Below are 19,538 nucleotides of genomic sequence, written 5' to 3' on the forward strand. Positions count from 1 at the left end.
AATATCCGAAGGAGTGAGAGGGGCTGCGTCCCACGTACTCAGACATCGGGTAGGGACGGTGGGAGGAGGGGAATCTGTAAAGAACTTAGGTGCCACGAAAGAAACCCCGGGAAGCTGGCAAGTTCCCGCAGGGAGCGCGGGGCAGTCGTGCCGCTCCCAGTCGCGGTCCGCCGCCCGCCCCTCAGCCCCCGGCCCGCGGCGGCGGACAAAGGCACGGCGGGCTCCCCCTGCCCGCCTTCCCTCTCTCACTCACCACCAGGAGTTGGCGTCGGCCACAGGCGAGGTGCAGCAGCAGAGCAGCGCGGCGGCGAGGGCCAGCCTCGGCCCGGTCATGGTGGGCAGCCCCCGCAGAGCCGGCCGCCGGGACGGGGCGCCCTGCGGAGAAGCGCCGAGGAGAAGCCCTGGAGCGGGGCCTGTGCGGCGGGGGCGCGGCCAGCACAGCCCAGCCCGGCCGCCGCTGCCGCCCCCTCCCACCCCGCCCCGCAAGACCCTCCCCCGCCCGCCGCCTCCCGGGGGCTCCGGCGGCGGCCCTGCCTCTCGCCCGCCCTCGGCCGCGGGGCGCGGGCCGCGCTGACGGGGCTCCGCCGCCACCGACACCGCCTCCCCGTCGCGCCCGAGGGGAGCGAAGAGACCTGTGGGGCCGGCCTCGCCTTTAGGGCCGTCGGGGGGGGGGGGTGCCGGAGCCTGTGGGCCGCCGCCAGCTAGGCTGTTCTTTGATGCGCCCCCCCACCCCCGGGCCGTGACGGGAGCCCCGCGGCCGCAGGTGTGCGGGGAGCCGGCGGAGCACATCAAAGCGCCGCGCCGGCCCCACTGCCTTTGTAATGCAGGGTCGGCTCGGAAATGAGCCGCCCCCTCCCCAAAACGGCCTCCAGAAGGGCCCCGCGCCACGGCCTCAGCCCCGCGCCCCGGGCAGGGGGTCTGCGAGGCGAGGCGAGGCTAGGCGACGGCGAGCGCAGATAGGGCTGGCACCAGAGCCTAATGGCTTTATGGGCAGGGGAGGTGGATGGGAGAAAAGCTTCAAAGGTTCCTCTTGTCCACACGCCGCTCTCCCTTCCCGGCTTGACCCACCGGGAGCCTCAAAGCAGGGGCAATTTGGCAGCTCCTCAGCCCTTTCTCCCCCCAGACACCAGCAGAAAGCAAACGCGGCCATCCCAGACACATGTGGGTACTGGTAACAAACGCTCCTCACGCCCACCCTCTCTCCAGCTGCAGGGAAACTGCCACCTTATCAACACCACCTCTGCTGCCTCCATCTCTACACGACCTCCCACCGGCTTGTCCTATCCCATGCCACACGGTCCCCACCTCTCTGCCACGGACAAATGCCCCTCCTCCTCTCCCACGAAGCCTCCTCTCTGAGCCTGACATCCCCCAGACTCTGCCCCTGCAGCAGCAGCTCCCTGAACACACGAGGGTTCTCCCTGGCTGTAGCCACAGCGTACATGGTCTGAGACACACAAGTACCCGGCCTTTCACTCTGCCTGATGAGCAGCCCCCGAGACATGAATCACCAGATTCGGCAGCTCAGAACGCCCAAGTATATTTTTTATCGAATTCCTCGCGCCCGCCACGGTGGACTTGCTGTGTTTGTTTGCAGCACACTTCACTTCCTCCCCCATCCAGATGTGCTGTACCTGCAGCTGGTGGCCCATCTCACCTGGCAGGCAGATGTGGGGCTACAAGTGCCAGAATTAGCCTCAGGACAAAAAAGCCTTGTGTGACCCAGAACCTCGGTGGGAGGGGAGTTTTACTGCTTGGGCACAGCAGGATCCACGTCTGAAGAAAACAGGGTGACTTTATTCAGATCTTCTATATCCTCCCTTTCCCTCCTCCCACAGCCCCAAGCGTGACGGAGGGATGGCGAGGTGTATGTGTGTGTAGCCACGCATACATGTTTTGGGTCTGTTTCTATAGGGAATAGACAGAATGGAAAGTTTATCTCCGGGAGTCTGGGGAGGAAGGAAGTTGTGTATGGATGAATGGCTTTTCCATGACAAACAATGAGTCTGCACAGACATGGTGTGATGTCACCTGAAGAATTTCCAAGCCAGCCTCAGATACAGAAAACCTTTTCGCTGGCAGAGATGAGAGCCTCCCACCTTGCCATCTCACCGCAGCCAGAGGGAAGAACCAGGACAGGGTAGAAAAAAACACCCCACAAAAAAAACCTCTCACTGTGTCTTACAAGGCATGTACCGTGTAAACAGATGACATGATGGGAGAGGTGCATCTCCAAACTTCTCCCTCATCAAGTCTCCTCGTGGGTTCTGAGAAAGAACTAAACTGTGGTGAGCCATCCCGGTGCCTCACCCAGCTGGGAATGTGAGACGGCAGCAGCCGATGAGGCACTTCCACAAATACAGGTGATGTCAATGTCCATGCGAGCTTCTCCGAGTGCCTGTGCGCAGCCGCAGCACTCCACGGGGCAACGAGGACATACCACCACATGGTGCTGGGCTGGTGGCTCACCACCGGCATAGTGTTGTGGCTGAAACAAAAACCTTTCTGGCTGGTAAAGCCTGGGAGGTGCTCACGTGAAACTTGGTCCAGAAACAGATGGCATTAATTAAATCTCTCATTTTAAGTATTAATATGCAAAGGCAGCTGATTAACAAGAGCAAAGTGTTGTGAATGCTTCTAGTGGCAGCCCGACCACCAACAAGCACCAGCAAGGCAATGATCTTATTTCAAAACACAAGACACAAAATTGCCATACGGGATAAGACCACTTATCCAGCCAACCTAATATCCTGTCAAATGCAGCAACTCAAGGACACGCTTCAGCGGGAGAGGTCTGAAACTCTGAATTCTGCCTGAATTCTGCTGCTGGCCAGAGCAACTGCCGTTGAGTTTGGATGTGAACTATGGAAGTGAGTACTTCTTAAGGAGCTGGAAATAATTTCTTCACTGGCTGCGTTTATGACTTCAGGTAAAGCAGTAACAGCAGGTGAAGCATTGTTGGAGGGATTCAGCCCGAGCCAGCAACTTCCCAGCCGAAAGCTGCAAAGCACTTGGCTGGTGGTCCCCAGAATACTGTCTTCCTTGCACATGTTTCTACTTGCCACTGACATCTTGAAAGCGAGCTTTCAATTTTCTAATAAAAAGCTTGGGTTATTTTTTTAAGCTCAACTGCAGGGCTGGTTCAAACAGCTTTGGTGAGCTCGTTTGCCAAAGCAGGACCGTGTAGGAGAAATTAGTGAAATTTTGTGAGGCTGAGACGTTGGGTCAAGCAGGGCTGCTAGTGGGTTGGGATGAACAGAGTCAGGGAAGCATCAGGTGAGATAGGGAGGTGAGGAGCTGCCAGTAGGTAATCCCAAATGACTGACTGGGATGCTGGCAGGGTCATCAGGACATAGGGGGCTTAGAGGAAGGAGGCTAGAAGTGAGCAGGATTTTGAAGTGGCTCTGTATGACTGACATAAACGGGACCATTATGCTAATAGGTATTGGGAAAGCCCTGGAGAAAGCTGATCTCACCTGCCTTTCTCTTCCCTGGTTAACCCTCGTCTCAGATCTAGGACAGCAGGATGTCACCCCAGGCAGACCACCCCTTCTGGCCATCACCCCTGTCCATCCCCTGCCACCCAAGTGACTCTCACTTTCATCCCCAACCATCCTGCCCTTGCAGCAGCTCAACTCACGCCAACTCGCAGCACTCCTGCTACAGGGAGGGGGAGTCAGGGGAAGAAGAGTCAGCAGAAAGAACTCCAAAACTAGGGGCTGCTCATTGAAAAAGACCCCATCCCATCCCTTCCAGGATGCCTGGCTCACTCAAACAGCAGTAGTGAACCCATACTGCAGCTCCAGCACTGCAGGTCTGATGCAATGAGACCACAGCCAATCACCTAGCCTAAATAGGGAGCTGTCGCCTGAAAAAAGGACACGAATCTCAACCTTCAGATTAAAGGTCTAACACTCCCTTCTTAGAGGGAAGAGCAGCATCGGCAAGCCTGCATCTTCATAAAGCCTTGGCATTCTGCTGCATTCAACAATCTGCTGCCCTAGGCAACTGACTACTGTGTTGCCTGGCTGCCTAAAATTAGTACCTGTGTTTGCCTTTGTTCGATTTTCAGAAGTGACAACTGTGCATGAAGCACAAATTTACACATTGAGCTTCCAGAGTCCCAGCGGAGCAGCTGGAGAGCTATCACTGCTTTCCCAAAGCCGCCTCCCTGCCGCATTCGCCGGAGGGAAGCCGCAGGACTCCAAGAAGGGGAGGTCATGTCCATGAGATCATTTGCAGAGATTTGGCAGACCGTGAAAAAAGTTGAGCCCTGGCTGGAATACAGCCCTGATAAATGGGAAAAGGAGAGTTACTCATGCAAATTCCTTGCCCTACCCCTATTGTTTTTGAAAAATTTGGGATGTCCCCAAGTGTGGACACAGATCTTTATCAAGTGTTATAAGGAGTGTTGAAAGAAAATGAAGGTCTTTCCACGTAACTCCAGTGATCCTCTATTCTGCATCTTGTCTGGTTTCTCACAGGCTGTGGAGAACTGGGCATACACTCTTCTTGTAATTATCAAGAGCTTCTTTAAAGTTCCTGTTTATTCTTGCAACTTGACTGTGGTTCAATGCTTGTTTTTAATGCCTCATAATGTCCAGCGCATCCAGAAACATTTACTGCACTCTCTGACATAAGACACTCAAGATGAGGAAAATATTCGCTAAAGTCCGGTATCCTTGGCTTAAGGAGCCAGTAGAGGTACAACAGCCAGGAAGGAGGGTTTGCATGTGCTGTTCGAAATGGAAGCCTTGCCCTCTGGTTCTGTGCCACAAGCCTTCTGGTTGTGAGCACTAAGAGATGTACCCTAGCATCCTGCTATACACCTGCTTCTGGCAGCCAAGCCTTGTTTTAACCACAGTTCTTAGTAAGACTTCAGGAATCTCACATACTTGCCCATTCAGCTGAACTGGTTTTGGAGGGAGTATAGTCTAAAAACAAGAAAAAAGGAGTCCCTCAAAGCTAAATTGCAGCCCTCACACAGAAACCTGAATCACCTTTTCTCTCATCACCCCCTGCTCACTTGATCCTGTGCTGCTCCCTTGGTGCCAATGTGTCCCTCTCTCTTCACTGTACCACCATGGTGCTATACTGGTATCAAACTTCCCAGATCCAAATGTGTTATTTGTATTGAGATTATTACTTAAAAAGCAATTGGAGTCACCTCCAAAAGTCCAGATCCAGTTGGGATGTTACACAGGGTGTTAAAAAACCTTCTCAAAGTATCCCAGCACATCAGTCCTTCATGTCTGCCTCTTTTGTCTTGACATTGGCTTGCATCACTGAATTGTTACACATCGTCTGTCTCCACTGGGAGGGTAGATTATTCCTGCTTATGTCCTGTTTCTTTCTTTTGATACTTAGACAACTTGGTTTTATCTCCTGATGTGCTCATGTGCTACCTTTTCCTGCATCTCATCACCTGTCACCCCTGCTGACAGATCCAGATTTCCTTTCACTACTACCTTGCTCTTTCATTTTTCCATGACTCCCCTGGCCAATGACATCCCGTCTCCCTGTCACCAGGGCATGTAGTGCAGCAAATGCCAAGATATACCTGCCAGTCTCAGCAAACCCAGTGACAGCTGTCCCTGAAGTGCCTCACCAAGGAGAATAAGAATGGAGGAAGGTTGCAAGTATTAGAAGTATTAGACAACAAAAGAGGCTAGATACTAAATGTTTTCACTATTTAAAACCAGAATGGGTACAAAGAATAGTGATTATATTAATAAAACAGCTTCTCATTAGTGAAAGATATAGAATATATGTAAAGCCTTATGAATGTCATCATTTATGCCACGACATTTCACATGACAGGCAATGAGCTCACCTGGAGCAAGACCATCTCACCCACCACAAAACAAAAAAAAAAAGGAGCAAACTCCAAGGATAAACCAGGACATGGCCCTGTTCCCTTTCAAGGTGATTTGGTGGTAGTTGTACTCTTACAGCAGGTTAAATCCCAGTGTTAAGCCAACCCTGTCCACTGAGACCAGCACCAGATGTCCCAAAGTGCAAGAGATTTGGCAGTGACCCACGGAGCATCTGCAGAAGCTGTATGTGCTGAAACAAGATCCATTTCAGTTTTTCAGTATCAAGAAGGAAGCAATGTAGACCCATCCCCACAGGTACATAGCTGCCTGGAAACCATATTTATGACATTCCCAGACATAGATCCAGGCCATCCACTTCCCTTTTCTGTGATAACTCTATTTGCAGGTCAACGACCTCAGCCGAGAGCCAGAGACCTGAACTGCAACATGTCTGGCCCAAATTTTGCAGTTCTTGTTCCCACGACTACTAGAATACCAGTGTTTCTGGGGCTGCAGCAAGTCATCCAAAACCACAAACTGAAACCTTCTTAGTGTCCTTCATTCATATGGGCAAGCCCACCAGCTCCACTATGTGTAGTCATAATCTAACAAATCACTAAGTACATATATTTGAAAAAAGTACCAAGCATTATCCTCTGCTGACTGTTCAGTGGCTTATTTAACATGCCCACAGTGTCACAGCTTACTTGCCAAACAGGCACCTCATCTCCTTAATTTGCACTAATGATTTCTTTTTCAGAAGTTGCTCCTCAGACCCCCTCAAAGGAGCCATGGGAGGTCAAGTTCAAACATAAGCCCAGGCAGGGTTAGGAGGCCCACGCTGCTGCTCCCCAACATCACACGTTTCTAGGAACGAAAGACTCTATTCCTTAAGGCCATACAGCCAACACCTTTCCCAAGTGTTAAGTTTACATAGAGTATTAACCATCTTCGAGGAGAATAAGACAGAAGGCAAGTGAAAAGAAGAAAGAACATCCCTCCTTTACTTGTTTTCCAGGGGCCAGCCTCAGGAGCTGGTTTGTTACCTGCTGCCGCTGACCTGCAGCACAGAACTCTCAAGCAGTGACAGGAGGACAGCCCTCGTCCTGTTAGAGAGCTGATGCTGGCTGCATGATTTGCATGAGAACTCTGGACTCAGATTATGGTGGTTACGAGCACATACGTCATCTCTCCTTGAAGATTAGGAAGGATAAGAGGACAAAGTTCTCTGACAGCATGATCAAGTAGGCAGTGAAAGGCAATTCAAGTCAAAGCAACTTCTCTGCAGACGTTTCAAAACAGGACAGGGGATGGAAACAGATGGATGTCTTTAAGTGGTTTCTTCCTTACTCTGAGATTGAAAAGCACAGAGCACCCTTCATCCTCCCTAAAGGGGTGTCAGATCCTCCTGTCCCACTGGAGTCATCCCAAACTGAGAAGATTTATGTCTCTGCATGTAACAAGCCTGGACCTCATTTTTGCTCTGAGTATATATTCCTTTTAGTTTGTTCCATACCCTAATAATTACATCAACTGGAAAAGACAGAGAAACTCTTAAAATACAGTTAAACTGCTGCTGCAGGGGTTCTTGGCTCTCTAGAAGCAAATGACCAGAGGAAACGGAGATGCACAGTTACTGCTCTGTCTTGGACATCCAACACCTTGGTGTAGGTCACAAGGACCGGTGTCAGTCTGACTCAGATCAATAGCCTCCTGTCAGTCTATACATTTCCAAAGGAAACAGTAAGCCATGGAATAAATTCAAACCAAATTTCATTTCTCTCCTTCCCATTAGAGTCTTCAAATATCTTCTTATAAAGTCCTGTCTAATGAAAATAATATTAATGATAGCTCTTCCTCCACTCTAGGATTGCAAAGCAAGCACATACACCCCATACATTAGACCCTACAACTCTAACAGCTGCTGTTTTTCCCTTACGTTACAGAAAGGGAAAGAGAGTTGCAGGAAGAGCTGAGCAACACATTCAAAACAGTGAACCTGTGGTGCAGATTTACCTCCATTCAGCAAAGCATTAAACCAGGTGCCTGAAAGCAAGCATACCCCTACTTATTATTGCTGAATCAGCATCAAAATATCTGCTTGCTTTTTCCATCATTTCGACCACCAAATACTTTTGCCGTCTATTAAATGTTGTTCCTGCTCAAATAGGGTGCACTCAAAGAGCAAGTAATAAATGAAACATTTGGGGAGTAATGCCCCAATACATCATTTGTATCGTCTACACTGTTATCACAAACAGTTTCCAAACCACAGAAAAAAACCACGTTTTTCCATGGTTCTACTGCCAGCATTACCTGGGTAAACAACCCCTCTCTCTCACACCCGGGGGGCACAGCCCAGCCCTGTGGCACAAGGCACTCCTCTTCCAAGGTGATGCCTCTTGACAATTTACACAGTTAAAATTATGATATACAGAGTTAAAAAGAACAAAAATTAAGCTTAAAAAAAAAAAAAAAGGATTTTACTTATTTAATTGCCTGGATTGGCTGATGTGGGGATGAGAAGCGCAGCAGAGAAGGGCTGGAACGTGTGGCTAGAGAGGGCTGAGCCATGGCACTACCATCTTCATAGAATTATAGAATCATAGAATGGTAGGGGTTGGAAGGGACCTTTGGAGATCATCTAGTCCAACCCCCCTGCGGAAGCAGGTTCACCTAGATCAGGTCACATAGGAACACGTCCACGCGGGTCTTGAAGACCTCCAAGGAAGGAGACTCCACAACCCCTCTGGGCAGCCTGTGCCAGGGCTCCCTCACCTGAACAGTGAAATAGTTTTTCCTTATGTTTAAATGGAACTTTTTGTGTTCCAGCTTCATCCCATTACCCCTTGTCCTGTTGCTAGATACGATAGAAAAAAGGGATGTCCCAACCTCCCGACACTCACCCTTTAGATATTTGTAAATATTCATGAGCTCTCCCCTCAGTCTCCTCTTTTCTAGACTAAACAGCCCCAGTTCCCACAGCCTTTCCTCATATGAAAGATGCTCCAGTCCCCTGATCATCTTGGTGGCCCTGCGCTGGATTCTCTCCAGAAGTTCTCTGTCCCTTGCCTGAGGTAATGTCATGTGAAGCCACATCACCAGCACTTCAAGAAAGGTTGTATTCCTGGGAGGTTTTTTTTATTTTGGATCTGTTCCCTGACTGATTTTACAGCTCACTGCCACAGGCTGAGGGCACAATTGCACAGAGGGCGAACATCAGCTTCTTGGACAGGAACTACTTAAACCTATACTGCTGCCAAAGCCTCTGTGTTATCAGGGCAAGGCCTGAAGTGTAAGAACAATGGTAGTGAAAAAAAAAAGAAATTAAAGTCTAAGTCTTTAAAAATTAGTAACGAAGCATTAATTTGAAAGATGCCTCTGTGTACAATGACCTGCTTTGGAACAGATGAGGTTTCCAGTAATGCAACTAGTATCTGCTGCTTTGTAAATCCTTCCCTGAGCAGAAAGAAAAAAAAGAACTGGAAAAGGAACTAAAATTGCTAGCGTGCTTTACTCAAATGTATTCCTTTTCAGGGACTTAGAATTTGACTTAGTTTTCAAAGCATATTATATAGATACTTTAACTGCCAAAGCTATCCAAAAGCCTTCCAAAAAAAGCTACACTTTTTTCCTTGCTTCTCAACACGAACTGGTGGTACAGACACTAGAACAGCATCCATCTTCTCCTCCCACAGCTCTGTTTGCCCAGCAGAGCTAACGAAAGTCAAAACTCGCTTTACATCAACACAGCCAGTGCAAGTTGTCACCAGATCGGCTTTACACTCATCGTGAGGTTTTCTGAGCACATCCTGAACTTCACCGGTGGAGACATTATCCTCCTAAAGAGCTCAGCCCATACCTAGGATTCAAAACAAGGAATCCGATTTCAGAAGTGCCTGTGGAAAACTGCGCTTTTTCTTTCCTGCTTTTGACATGAAAAATGTAACCACCAGAAGCAAAACTCCAAGGGGTTAAATTATCTGGAAAATGTAGGTGCTTATCTAACACCTCATCTACTGGGAAAGCAGCATGCAAACTCATGAATGACGGGCACTGGAGAATTTGGCCCTAAGTTGTTGGTATAGTACCCACATTTTGCAGCCTTTCAAACGGGTTTAATAGTCACTGTTCCTGTAGCAGGTGCAGCTGGGCTGGATCGGGGTACCCCCCCCCCCCACCCGACTCAGATCCTTACGATCCTGAAAACTTCAAAAAGGCACTTGGATATTTTGACTTCTAATGTCAATCAGTTTTACAATCCAGTTTGCTACCAAGAGCCGAGGGAAGGCAGGTCCGCTTCATTCGACACAACGTGGGTTGATGTCATCTTTGAATGATCCTACACCTACAGCATCAGATGGTGTGAGATTGTCACCAGGACTCAGAATCACACTTGAAGAAGGAAGCAAGTAAACACTGAGCGATTCTTATTCGTGGTGAAAATTCAGGTATGTAATATGGTCATGTGTTATGTTAATTTATCAGAATGAAGGGCATTTTCCTCAGAAGCAGGCAGAGATTGGAAGGTGGAGGCTAAAATCCTCTCCTGTGTCCAAACTTTACGCCAGGCACATAGTGGACATCAGGTGTGCTGCTCTGCAGGGACTGCCTGCCTCTCCTCCCTGGTCGCTGAGGCTGCATCACACCCTTATGCTAATGGTACTCTTTGGCCATATAATGCATGGCACTTAAATCGCACGGCACTGGCATTTCCAGCGGGGAGCACGTACAGAGCCGACAATTTGGCACCAGCAGTCCTCACCACGGTGACTTCGTCTGGAGCGCTGCGGATCTAGGCAAGGTGGTGATCTGACCCTGTGTCTGGTGACTATAGTAAAGGCTCGGGTCAGGACCTTGTCTTCCCAGCACCGCTGCTGATTTGCTTAGCCACCTCATTTTGCTTATAACTAACTGAGACTCTGAAATTCAGTTTCTTCATCTGCCAAGAGGAGGTAAATTTATTTCAGGACTGGTACTGTGATTTTGCCTGTGGATGCTGTGATACATTACAGTTTCTAATGCATTTAAGGATCCTTCAGTGAAAACATGTAAATACAGTTGTTAATAAGGTCATGTTCATAGTAATAACTCAGGCAGAACTTCCCAGGCACAAAAGAACAGTCTATAGGAGACTGCTTTTTTTTCAAAGACAGAAACGGGTTTATTATTCCCTTAAAACTAAAAGGAAAACATATACCCAGTGGGAGAAATCCAGCAGGTTAAGTTCTTCCAACTGCCACTCAAACAGAGAAAATTATCTATTTTATGCTACTATCAAAAAGGACATTTATATTTACTTGAGATTTTTTTTCCCCCACTATCTTGAACATATTTATTCTCTCTGGCACTATGTTCTTGAATATGTTGACTATGAAAGACTAGGAAACTTCTATAGGTGAAACAGCTGTATATCTGAAATGTAATCTTGGCCTTTCTGGGGGAAAGATGAAGTTCTTGCACTGAGAAATGTCATTGACCTGCAAAAAATAATGTAATGTATTTGCGGAGAAGGTAAAGATTGCTCGCCTTGCTGGTAAGGAAAGCACACTGCATTGCACAAAAGGGTTACATGTGGTGTATTGTATGCTTGCTTGCATGTGTGGACCACAAAAAGCTACAGGCATATGAGGATATATGCCCTCATCCCTGCAGTGGACAAGCTGAGAGAGAAGGTATTGCCTGAGTCTCTATATCGCAGGGAAAGCAAGAAATCCTATTAAGGATTTATGCTGTTCCAGCAAAATAACTTCCTCACTTGAAGCAGAAGCCAGCTTTTTCATTGTCTTTACTTCACTTGTGCTGACAGCGTGCAGTTCTTCAATCAAGCCCGGTGCCAGTTTTGTACTGAGAGAGGCATCACTAGGAAACAGGCCACCAAGCCTCCTTAGCTCCCATTCCTGCTCTCAGTCACAATTTCAGTTGCCTTTCAGATGTATTTCCAAGACTTCGACTGAACAGCCCTCATACTGCTGAACATTTGTAGAGTGAAAGCAGCTATTTATTACATGAGTGGGTTTGAAAGTATAGTATAGCACATTAAAAAATATGTTCCAGAGAAGGCATGTATGGGAGATGTCGGAGAAGACATTTGTGTGGTGTGTAATAATTATGTTTTCATTTACACAGTGTCTCCTCCACGCACAAGGGAATATAACAAAATGTAACTAAAACCGCATATCCTTACAAATAAAGGGAGAGAGAGAGAGTGTTTCACACAAAGGTTAAACAAAAAAATCTGTTTAATGTCACTTAGGGGATTAGAGGAGCTGGAGTAAAACAAACATTCAGAACAAACTTTGAGGGGTTGCTTCAGGAAAAGCACGTGTGTGAGTGTGTGCCATCACATCTGCATATTCAATATGGCTTGCTGGGACAGCTCGGGGAAAATAGGAAACTGGAAATTTTCAGTGTGGGAATTAGATGGAAGAATGTGAACCATTCTAAACAAAACATAGCAAAGTTGCCAGCTGACTTGCTAAAATGCCAGTGCTCTCTAGGATCCCTTGAAACAGAGCTGAGGACTGGCCTTGCCGTTCAGGCAGCGGGTTGGGAGCCAGGAGATTTGGCCCTGCAACAAACCCAGCATGTGATGTTGGAAAGTCACTCAGTCCTAAGTTTCCAAAAACTGATTTCATGCCTATACTTCTTTCTGGGCACCTAGCGTGAGACAGCGTGAGCCCAAACATCCAGGATTTCAATCAAAGCTCAGCTGCAGGTGCTAACTTCCCATCCATGCAGAAGATACGTTTTGGGGCTCAGATTCATCACAGATGCGATGGAGCTAAAACCTGCAAAGCAATCCAAAATGCTCCAAAGCTGCAGGCATTATATGATTGCATAGATCTCTAATTTTGTCAAAGGAGAAGTGCTACAGATGTGCAAAGGAGTATTATTTAGTTACCTGTCCTTTCCCACATGCTGGCAACCACTGCCGTTCTGTCAATATTTTCACAGGTTTCAATACATCTGAAGATTTTTTTGTTGATGTTTCCTGCTTGAGGGCATCAAGGAATAATCTTTTTACGAAAGCATTCACGGTTCCTAAAGGAACATAAAGAATACAGCCCAGGATTGCTGGCAAAAAGTGTGGAACAACAACATCGACAAGACTAGGAAAATAGTAGATCTCAGGGGTGAAATAGTGGAAAGAAAGCAGCTTTTCCACATAATTTAGTCAGCATGTATGCTGAGGGGGGAAAAAGAGTAAAAGCAGTATTTCTAGCTTACTTTTTCCTGTGCACATACTTATTTTTTTTTCTTAAAAAACATTTGGAACCATCTGGATTAAAGAAAGTTGTGTTCTCATGGTACATTACAGGGTTTGGTCACACAGAAGATTAATTAAACTACACTGTAGGCAAAGGATTACTTTTTCTGATTGGTGTAGAGAAAAAAAATGGAAGCATGAGCCTAAAACACAGAACTTGTTTCACCTATATTTCCACTTCCAACACGGTGAACTTTATACTTTTTTCTCAGCCTATTTGTGTCTGCCCTTGAATTTCAGCCCAGTGTTTTCAGAGAGGATTTTCAAGATTTTTGTCATGCACAGGCAGGTAACACACGTTGGTGAGTGTAGCAGTCTGAATGGGGTTTTAGTGTATATGCGCACCCGAGAACAGAAGCAAGAAGGAAAGCAGTTTCTGAAAGGCACCTCCTTTTGCCACCACTTCTCTGTGTATCCACTTGAGTTGCAGTAAACTAACTTTCAGAAAATCAAAGAAATTCAGCACCAACAGTTTCTGCGCTGTTACTTTTAGGATCAATATGTTAAAGTAACCTTCCTTTGGCCAGAACTAATGCAAATCCTCCATTAAGTGTAAAATTGTACTATGTATCCCTACCCTGCCTTCCCTATAAAAAACAGTGTTTTGTAACTCTCACCTGCAGCTTGCACCAGGCTCTAACTGTGGCTCTGATTTTCATAGCATGTTTCCAAAACAGTACTGCCCTATTTTTCAGTTTTCCTCTAAGAACATACTTAAGACCAGTGCTCGTAGGGCAGGTGCCATAACTTTGTCCAGTTCTAGTGAACTGCCAATTTTAGAAAGCTATTTACTACCTGAAAATGTGCTGGTGGCCACGGTCCAGAGAGGGAGGAGTTAATAGTTAAAAGTAATGCTGCAGTAATCCGTGGGTACAAAAATCCTGTGTTTTAAGAACCACACAGCTACATCTGTGTATGATTACCTTCATGATTACCTTCTTGTGAGGTTGATTCTAACTCTCACCAACACACCTATGTATGAATTACGCAGCCCTGGACCTCGCTCTGTGCAAGGCTTGACCAGAGAAGGACAAACCCAAGTAATGATGCCTTTTCTTCCTTGGAGCTTCTGACAGAGAGGACTGCCCAAGAAGCTTCCCTGATAGCCAAACAACCCTTACTTGCAAGCTGGTAGGTATTGCTACATCTGCCCCGACTACAGGGAAACCTTCGGCTGAGGGGAGGCTGCACCCACACTTCTCTAGCCTCAGCCAAAGGTCAGAACATCTCCTCCACGGAACAGGCTGCCCAGAGGGGTTGTGGAGTCTCCTTCCTTGGAGGTCTTCAAGACCCGCCTGGACATGTTCCTATGTGACCTGATCTCGGTGGATCTGCTTCTGCAGGGAGGGTGGACTAGATGATCTCTAAAGGTCCCTTCCAATCCCTAGCATTCTATGATTCTATGATCCCAGGCTAAAGATGCTGGCTGTCAGTGGAGCTACACACACACATTGTCTGGCCATTGCTGCTGGGTTTTGGTGTTAACAGCTGCTAGAATGGAAGATTTCACAAACCTGCTGTTGTAACAGGTACCACACAGCATCAGACACACGTTTCTGCTGTGACTGCAGGGGCTGCCCTTCTTAGATCGAGATGCAGAGGTCTCAAAGTTCAATCCCCAGGAATGGCTTATGAAAGCAATTACTACCTGAAAGGTCTCTTTGTTTTTGTGCCACTGCTTTTAATAATAATGATTACATCAGATATTTTCTGCCACTTCAATCTTCTTTGGTATTGATAATAAAAAAATGGCAAAGCCCAACACTTAAAATAGCACTCAGTGCCATGAACTACAAGTGCTGAGGTTTGAGATTTTACATCCTGCTCTCCCAGAGCACTTTCCCTTTGATGATTTTAACCATTGAGCACTGAGCTTCCTATAAGCCATGAAGGGTGTGACATGCACAGTAGAGTCAGAGAATCGCCTGCGGGCAGGGGCCCAGGTCACCTGCTCTAACCACCAGACAGTCCTGTCGCATAAGAGCAGACGAGACATACATGATAGGAACAGGGCATTCAAGTGCAGATGCCTGGACCATAATACATTCTTTTGGTTCTTCAAGCAGTCTTTTTGTTTATGCTTGGTCCAATCTGCTACAGCAGCAACAGTCACTGTCCAATTTAATGGTAAAACAGGGAATACAATCCAGATCTCCCACACTTTACATCCTCTGACCATTCCTCCTCTTATTAGCATAGTTATACTCTTGTCAGCTATTGATTGACAAGTAAAATCAAAACCTGGAGAAAACAGACAAATCCCAAAGGCTCAAATTTAGAGCTGGAGTCTGCACTGAGACATCAGCTCTGAATTTTGCCCCAGCACCTAACCACATATTCACAGTACACTGTATTTTGAATAAGGCAACCCCGACAGTAGGAAATACATGGCAGATCACAATTATTTTGTGCAGAAGGAAACAGGTAATCTTAAAACAGCCTCATGGAGACATGATACCTGCAAGGTACAGAAAAAACCACCGTTTTTTTATGGAAAGCTTAGTGGTGACCTGAGCTTCACAGCAAAGCTCTGCATGCAAGAGAATCCTAATGTTACAATTTCCAAATCACCCACCAATTAAGTTATATTTTCTTTATAATTTCTGTTAAAAATCAAACCAAAACATCATGACTGGCATGAATTCCAAAGGGAAAGCATTCACGTTAACAGGTCCAATTTGATTTATGTGTGTATGCGTGCAAATAGATATGTATATATGCTTATGTATCTGAAATATGCACATTGCACATCTGTTCTGCCTACACTTAAGTGCTTATCTCTTAATAAGAGATCTTTGTCATGTAATTACTGGTTGCATTCACAGAAGGGTTCTAGGAGATAATTTTTGCTTTACATTCAAGAAAGGAAAGGAAACTCTGAAACACCCCAACGCAGCTTCTCTGACACCATGCTAAGCTCTACAGTAGCAGTCAGGAGTCCACTCAGCATCAAACGCTGATGACACCGCGATCTCGTCACGACAAGCCAGCACCCTGATTTTGCTCAGCCGTGTCAGAAGGTGGTGGCTTAGATGTCAGCAACGCAAAAGGATTATTTTTGGTGTCATTTACATGCAAAAAAACATTTTGCAAATTGACTTTTAAGAAGTTCCATTAATCCAAATTCCAACCTAGTCTAAGACCACTGATTGTATCAGGCTTAGTTCATTTTTGTGGACACGCTTCACATCTGAGGAAAGCGGTCTGGAAGCCAATTTGTGAAGGAGCGTATGTCGTGGTTTAACCCCAACCAGCAGCTAACTAAGGACCATGCAGCCACTCGCTCCTGCAGGGGAATGGGGAAGAAAATTAGGAAAAACATCTCAAGGGTTGAGATAAGAACAGTTTACGAACTAAAATGAAACAAAATACAGTAACAGTAATATTTTTTAAAATTATGATAATAATAGCAACTAAAAGGACTATAACAAAACAGAGAGAGAAATTTAAACAGGAAAACCCCCAGGTGTTGCACAATGTAGTTGTTCATCACCCACTGACCGATGCTCGAGCAGCAATCCGCCCCTTCCCAATGACTCCTCCAGTTTATATACTGGGCATTATGTTTTATGGTATGGTTTAGAGATCCATACCTAGTCCCAAAAGGGACTAGGGGATCCCAAAGGAATCTTTCGCTAGTTTAGGTCAGCTGTCCTGGCCAAGCTCCCTCCCATTTTCTTGTACCCCCCAGCCCACTCACTGGCAGGGCTGGCTGAGAAGCAGAAAAGGCCTCAACACTGTGCAAGTACTGCTGGGCAATAACCAAAACCTCTCTGTGCTATCAACATTCTTTTCAGCACAAATCCAAAACACAGCACTGTAGCAGCTACTAGGAAGAAAATTAACAGCTAAAACCAGGACGTTAGAACTCGAATCAGTCCCAAACAGCGTTAGCTGAACTACTCATTAAGACAGCTGCCTTTTGGAGACAAGAAATTTCCCCACTGTAGCTTAGACGTCATCAAACTCAGTGCTTTAAACTAACAAGTAATATAGTGGCGGGATGGACAAAAGAGCTGAAATACCCACATCAGCCAGTCACAGGAAATTAGCTAATGGATTGTATCAGTCTACACCCCAAACAGCACCAGCCTGCAGCCTCAACAACAGATGAGGGAGGATGAGGCCATCCACACACCTCGTTTTTTTCAAGGGTTGTAAAAAAAGCACCACTGTTTTAAATGAAAGTCTAAATCACCAGAGCTGCATGCATGAATGAGGCCCCTCCTAGGCTCCCACCTTCCTAATACCCCTTTGATCATGTTAGCTATAGCAAGTGGAACACATGAATCTGAGCTGCCCATCTTGCCCTCAGACGAAGCTGCCTCTTGTCGCTGAGGTGCTGAGATGTGAGACAGTGGGGTCAGGTGGGGCATTGGGGGGGTATTGGCAACTGTGGGGCAGAGAAGGCAAGGAGGAACACAATCCCTTAAGGAGACAGTTCATGAAAGGAGTACAGTTAGCCGGGTAAGGCGGAGAAACATGTTACTTTAAGAATTTAAGGTTAAATGGATCAAGAGAGAGAGAGAGAGAAAGACAGAAGGGTTAGTGGATGCCAGGCTTTATTGTTCGAGTGGTTTTGTGTCATTTCTGTCCTATATTTCCACTGGTCACCGTCCATAGGTAAGAAAAAGCCAAATGCCAAGCAGATTCCTGTGGGTAAATTCACAAGTTTTCCATTCCACATCTGAAGCTGTAAAAATGCAGAAAGCAGAGGAGTAAAGTGGCAGAAGAAAAGGAAGAGTAAGGAAGGACTCTGTTTTCTCTTAAATTATTAATTTAAGCCAAAAGTTGCAAATTGAGAAGCAAAAGAAACAAATAGGGACAGTGATGAGAGCTGCGGAAGGACCTAGTGGACATTATGTCCGATCCTGCAGTAAAAAATACAGAGCAGATGATGGTGCATCTTCATCAGCACAAATTACTTCCAATCACAAAAGCCACAAGTGAGTTACATGGATCCTCCTGAACCCCCGCCAAGCAAAATTGCCGGGCTTCTACTGAACACCAGTGTAATTGGGGGGAAAAAAAAGAATGAAACATTGATCTGGCAAGTGCATTCAAAAAGAGAAAGCGGCTGTTAGGAGCTGCTCAAGAGGCTGGAATGCTGGAGACGGTTCCAGGGGGACGGATCAGCCATCAAAGTGTGTACGAGGCAGGCAGGACTTTTTAATAAAATGCAGTTTATCGCACGGTGATTACCACCTCCTATTTATACCATATGAGATCATGAAAAGCATGGCACATATTTCCTTACTCCTGGAAACACAAAGTCAATCGAACAACCATGTGATAAATTTGCCCTTTTCATGCACTTTTCCTTTGCCATTCTATACCTCTATTTCCAAACATCTGTCACTGAGATAAAGCGAGCAATAAAAACCTACTAGAAAAATACTTTCTGGGCTCCCCCCTAAAAAAAAAATGACAATCTCACAGTAGATTAGGATTACAAGTCCAAATTCCAGGGCTGCTCCGTTTAACATGTAAATCTTGACCATTCACAAGGAAGCACAGACACTGGAAGTATAGAACATGTGAAAGAGGGAACCTCAGAGTCTCCAGAAAAGGCGTTATGTATTTCTGACCTTTGCTGGTTACACACAACAGGCGTTACAGACACAACATGGCAAAATATAAAGAAAAACATGTTTCAGGTAAGCTTTTATGTCTCAAAGAGTAGTCCTTTCCCCACCCCCCAAAACATGGCTCAAAGGCTTAGGGAAACACCACATTATTTGCCTGGCAAGATTCTGCAGTTGAATTTGGGATAATACGGTAAAAGGCTTCATTAGCACCCTTTCAGAATGACTTGTATAACTTGCTTGTAGCTTTGCCAGTTATGAGTAATGCAACAATCACTAAGATACACCAACACCACCTTCGTACCACATTTTCTTCACACACTGCCTGCCGGCTGCCAGACTTGGCCTCCTTGTAAGAGATCATCCTGCCGTCTTCAGTTGAGCACTCCTCACGGAGGCAGCCCCATACGAGATGCTGCACTTTTCACCTGCTCCCCACTTCACGGAAACTCTCCTTCTCAGTTGCCACGCTCCACAACCGGTCTGAGCAGATCTACAGCACGGCTGCTCAGCAAAATCTATCGCCCCTCATCTTTTTCTTATTAACCCAATGGTTAACCATCTCCCCACCTCCTCCCTATCCCCCCCCCCTCCCCCCCGACAGAGCAAAACTAAGTAACGTTCCAAAGATAATTCATACTGGGTGACACCCCGGCACGGCGCCTGTGTGGGACTGCGGCTCCACAATCATTAAAACCAGGTCTGCACATTGCTGGGTCGCCCAGGAATACAAATTTGATCGGGATCGGGCCAAGGCTCGTGATCACGCTTCTGCTGAATGAGCCAGAGCGCACGATATGGAGCCGAGGCCAATTTTACCCTGGCCATATGCCAGCCGCAGGGGTGCAGACGATACCTGATCTGGCT

The 19,538-nt window shown here is 46.6% G+C and overlaps 1 protein-coding gene across 1 annotated transcript in view; it reads right to left on the reverse strand.

The window, feature by feature from the left end:
- WNT5B (Wnt family member 5B) overlaps window positions 1-19,538 on the reverse strand; it is a 77,279-nt gene that overhangs the window by 17,681 nt on the left and 40,060 nt on the right. The window contains exon 2 of the mRNA XM_061988876.1: window positions 254-375. Within this exon, the coding sequence (XP_061844860.1) occupies window positions 254-375 (122 nt within the window). The remainder of the gene's footprint in view (window positions 1-253; window positions 376-19,538) is intronic.

The sequence above is a fragment of the Colius striatus genome, chromosome 1, assembly GCF_028858725.1.
Source record: "Colius striatus isolate bColStr4 chromosome 1, bColStr4.1.hap1, whole genome shotgun sequence".
In the NCBI taxonomy this organism is placed as follows: Eukaryota; Metazoa; Chordata; class Aves; order Coliiformes; family Coliidae; genus Colius; species Colius striatus.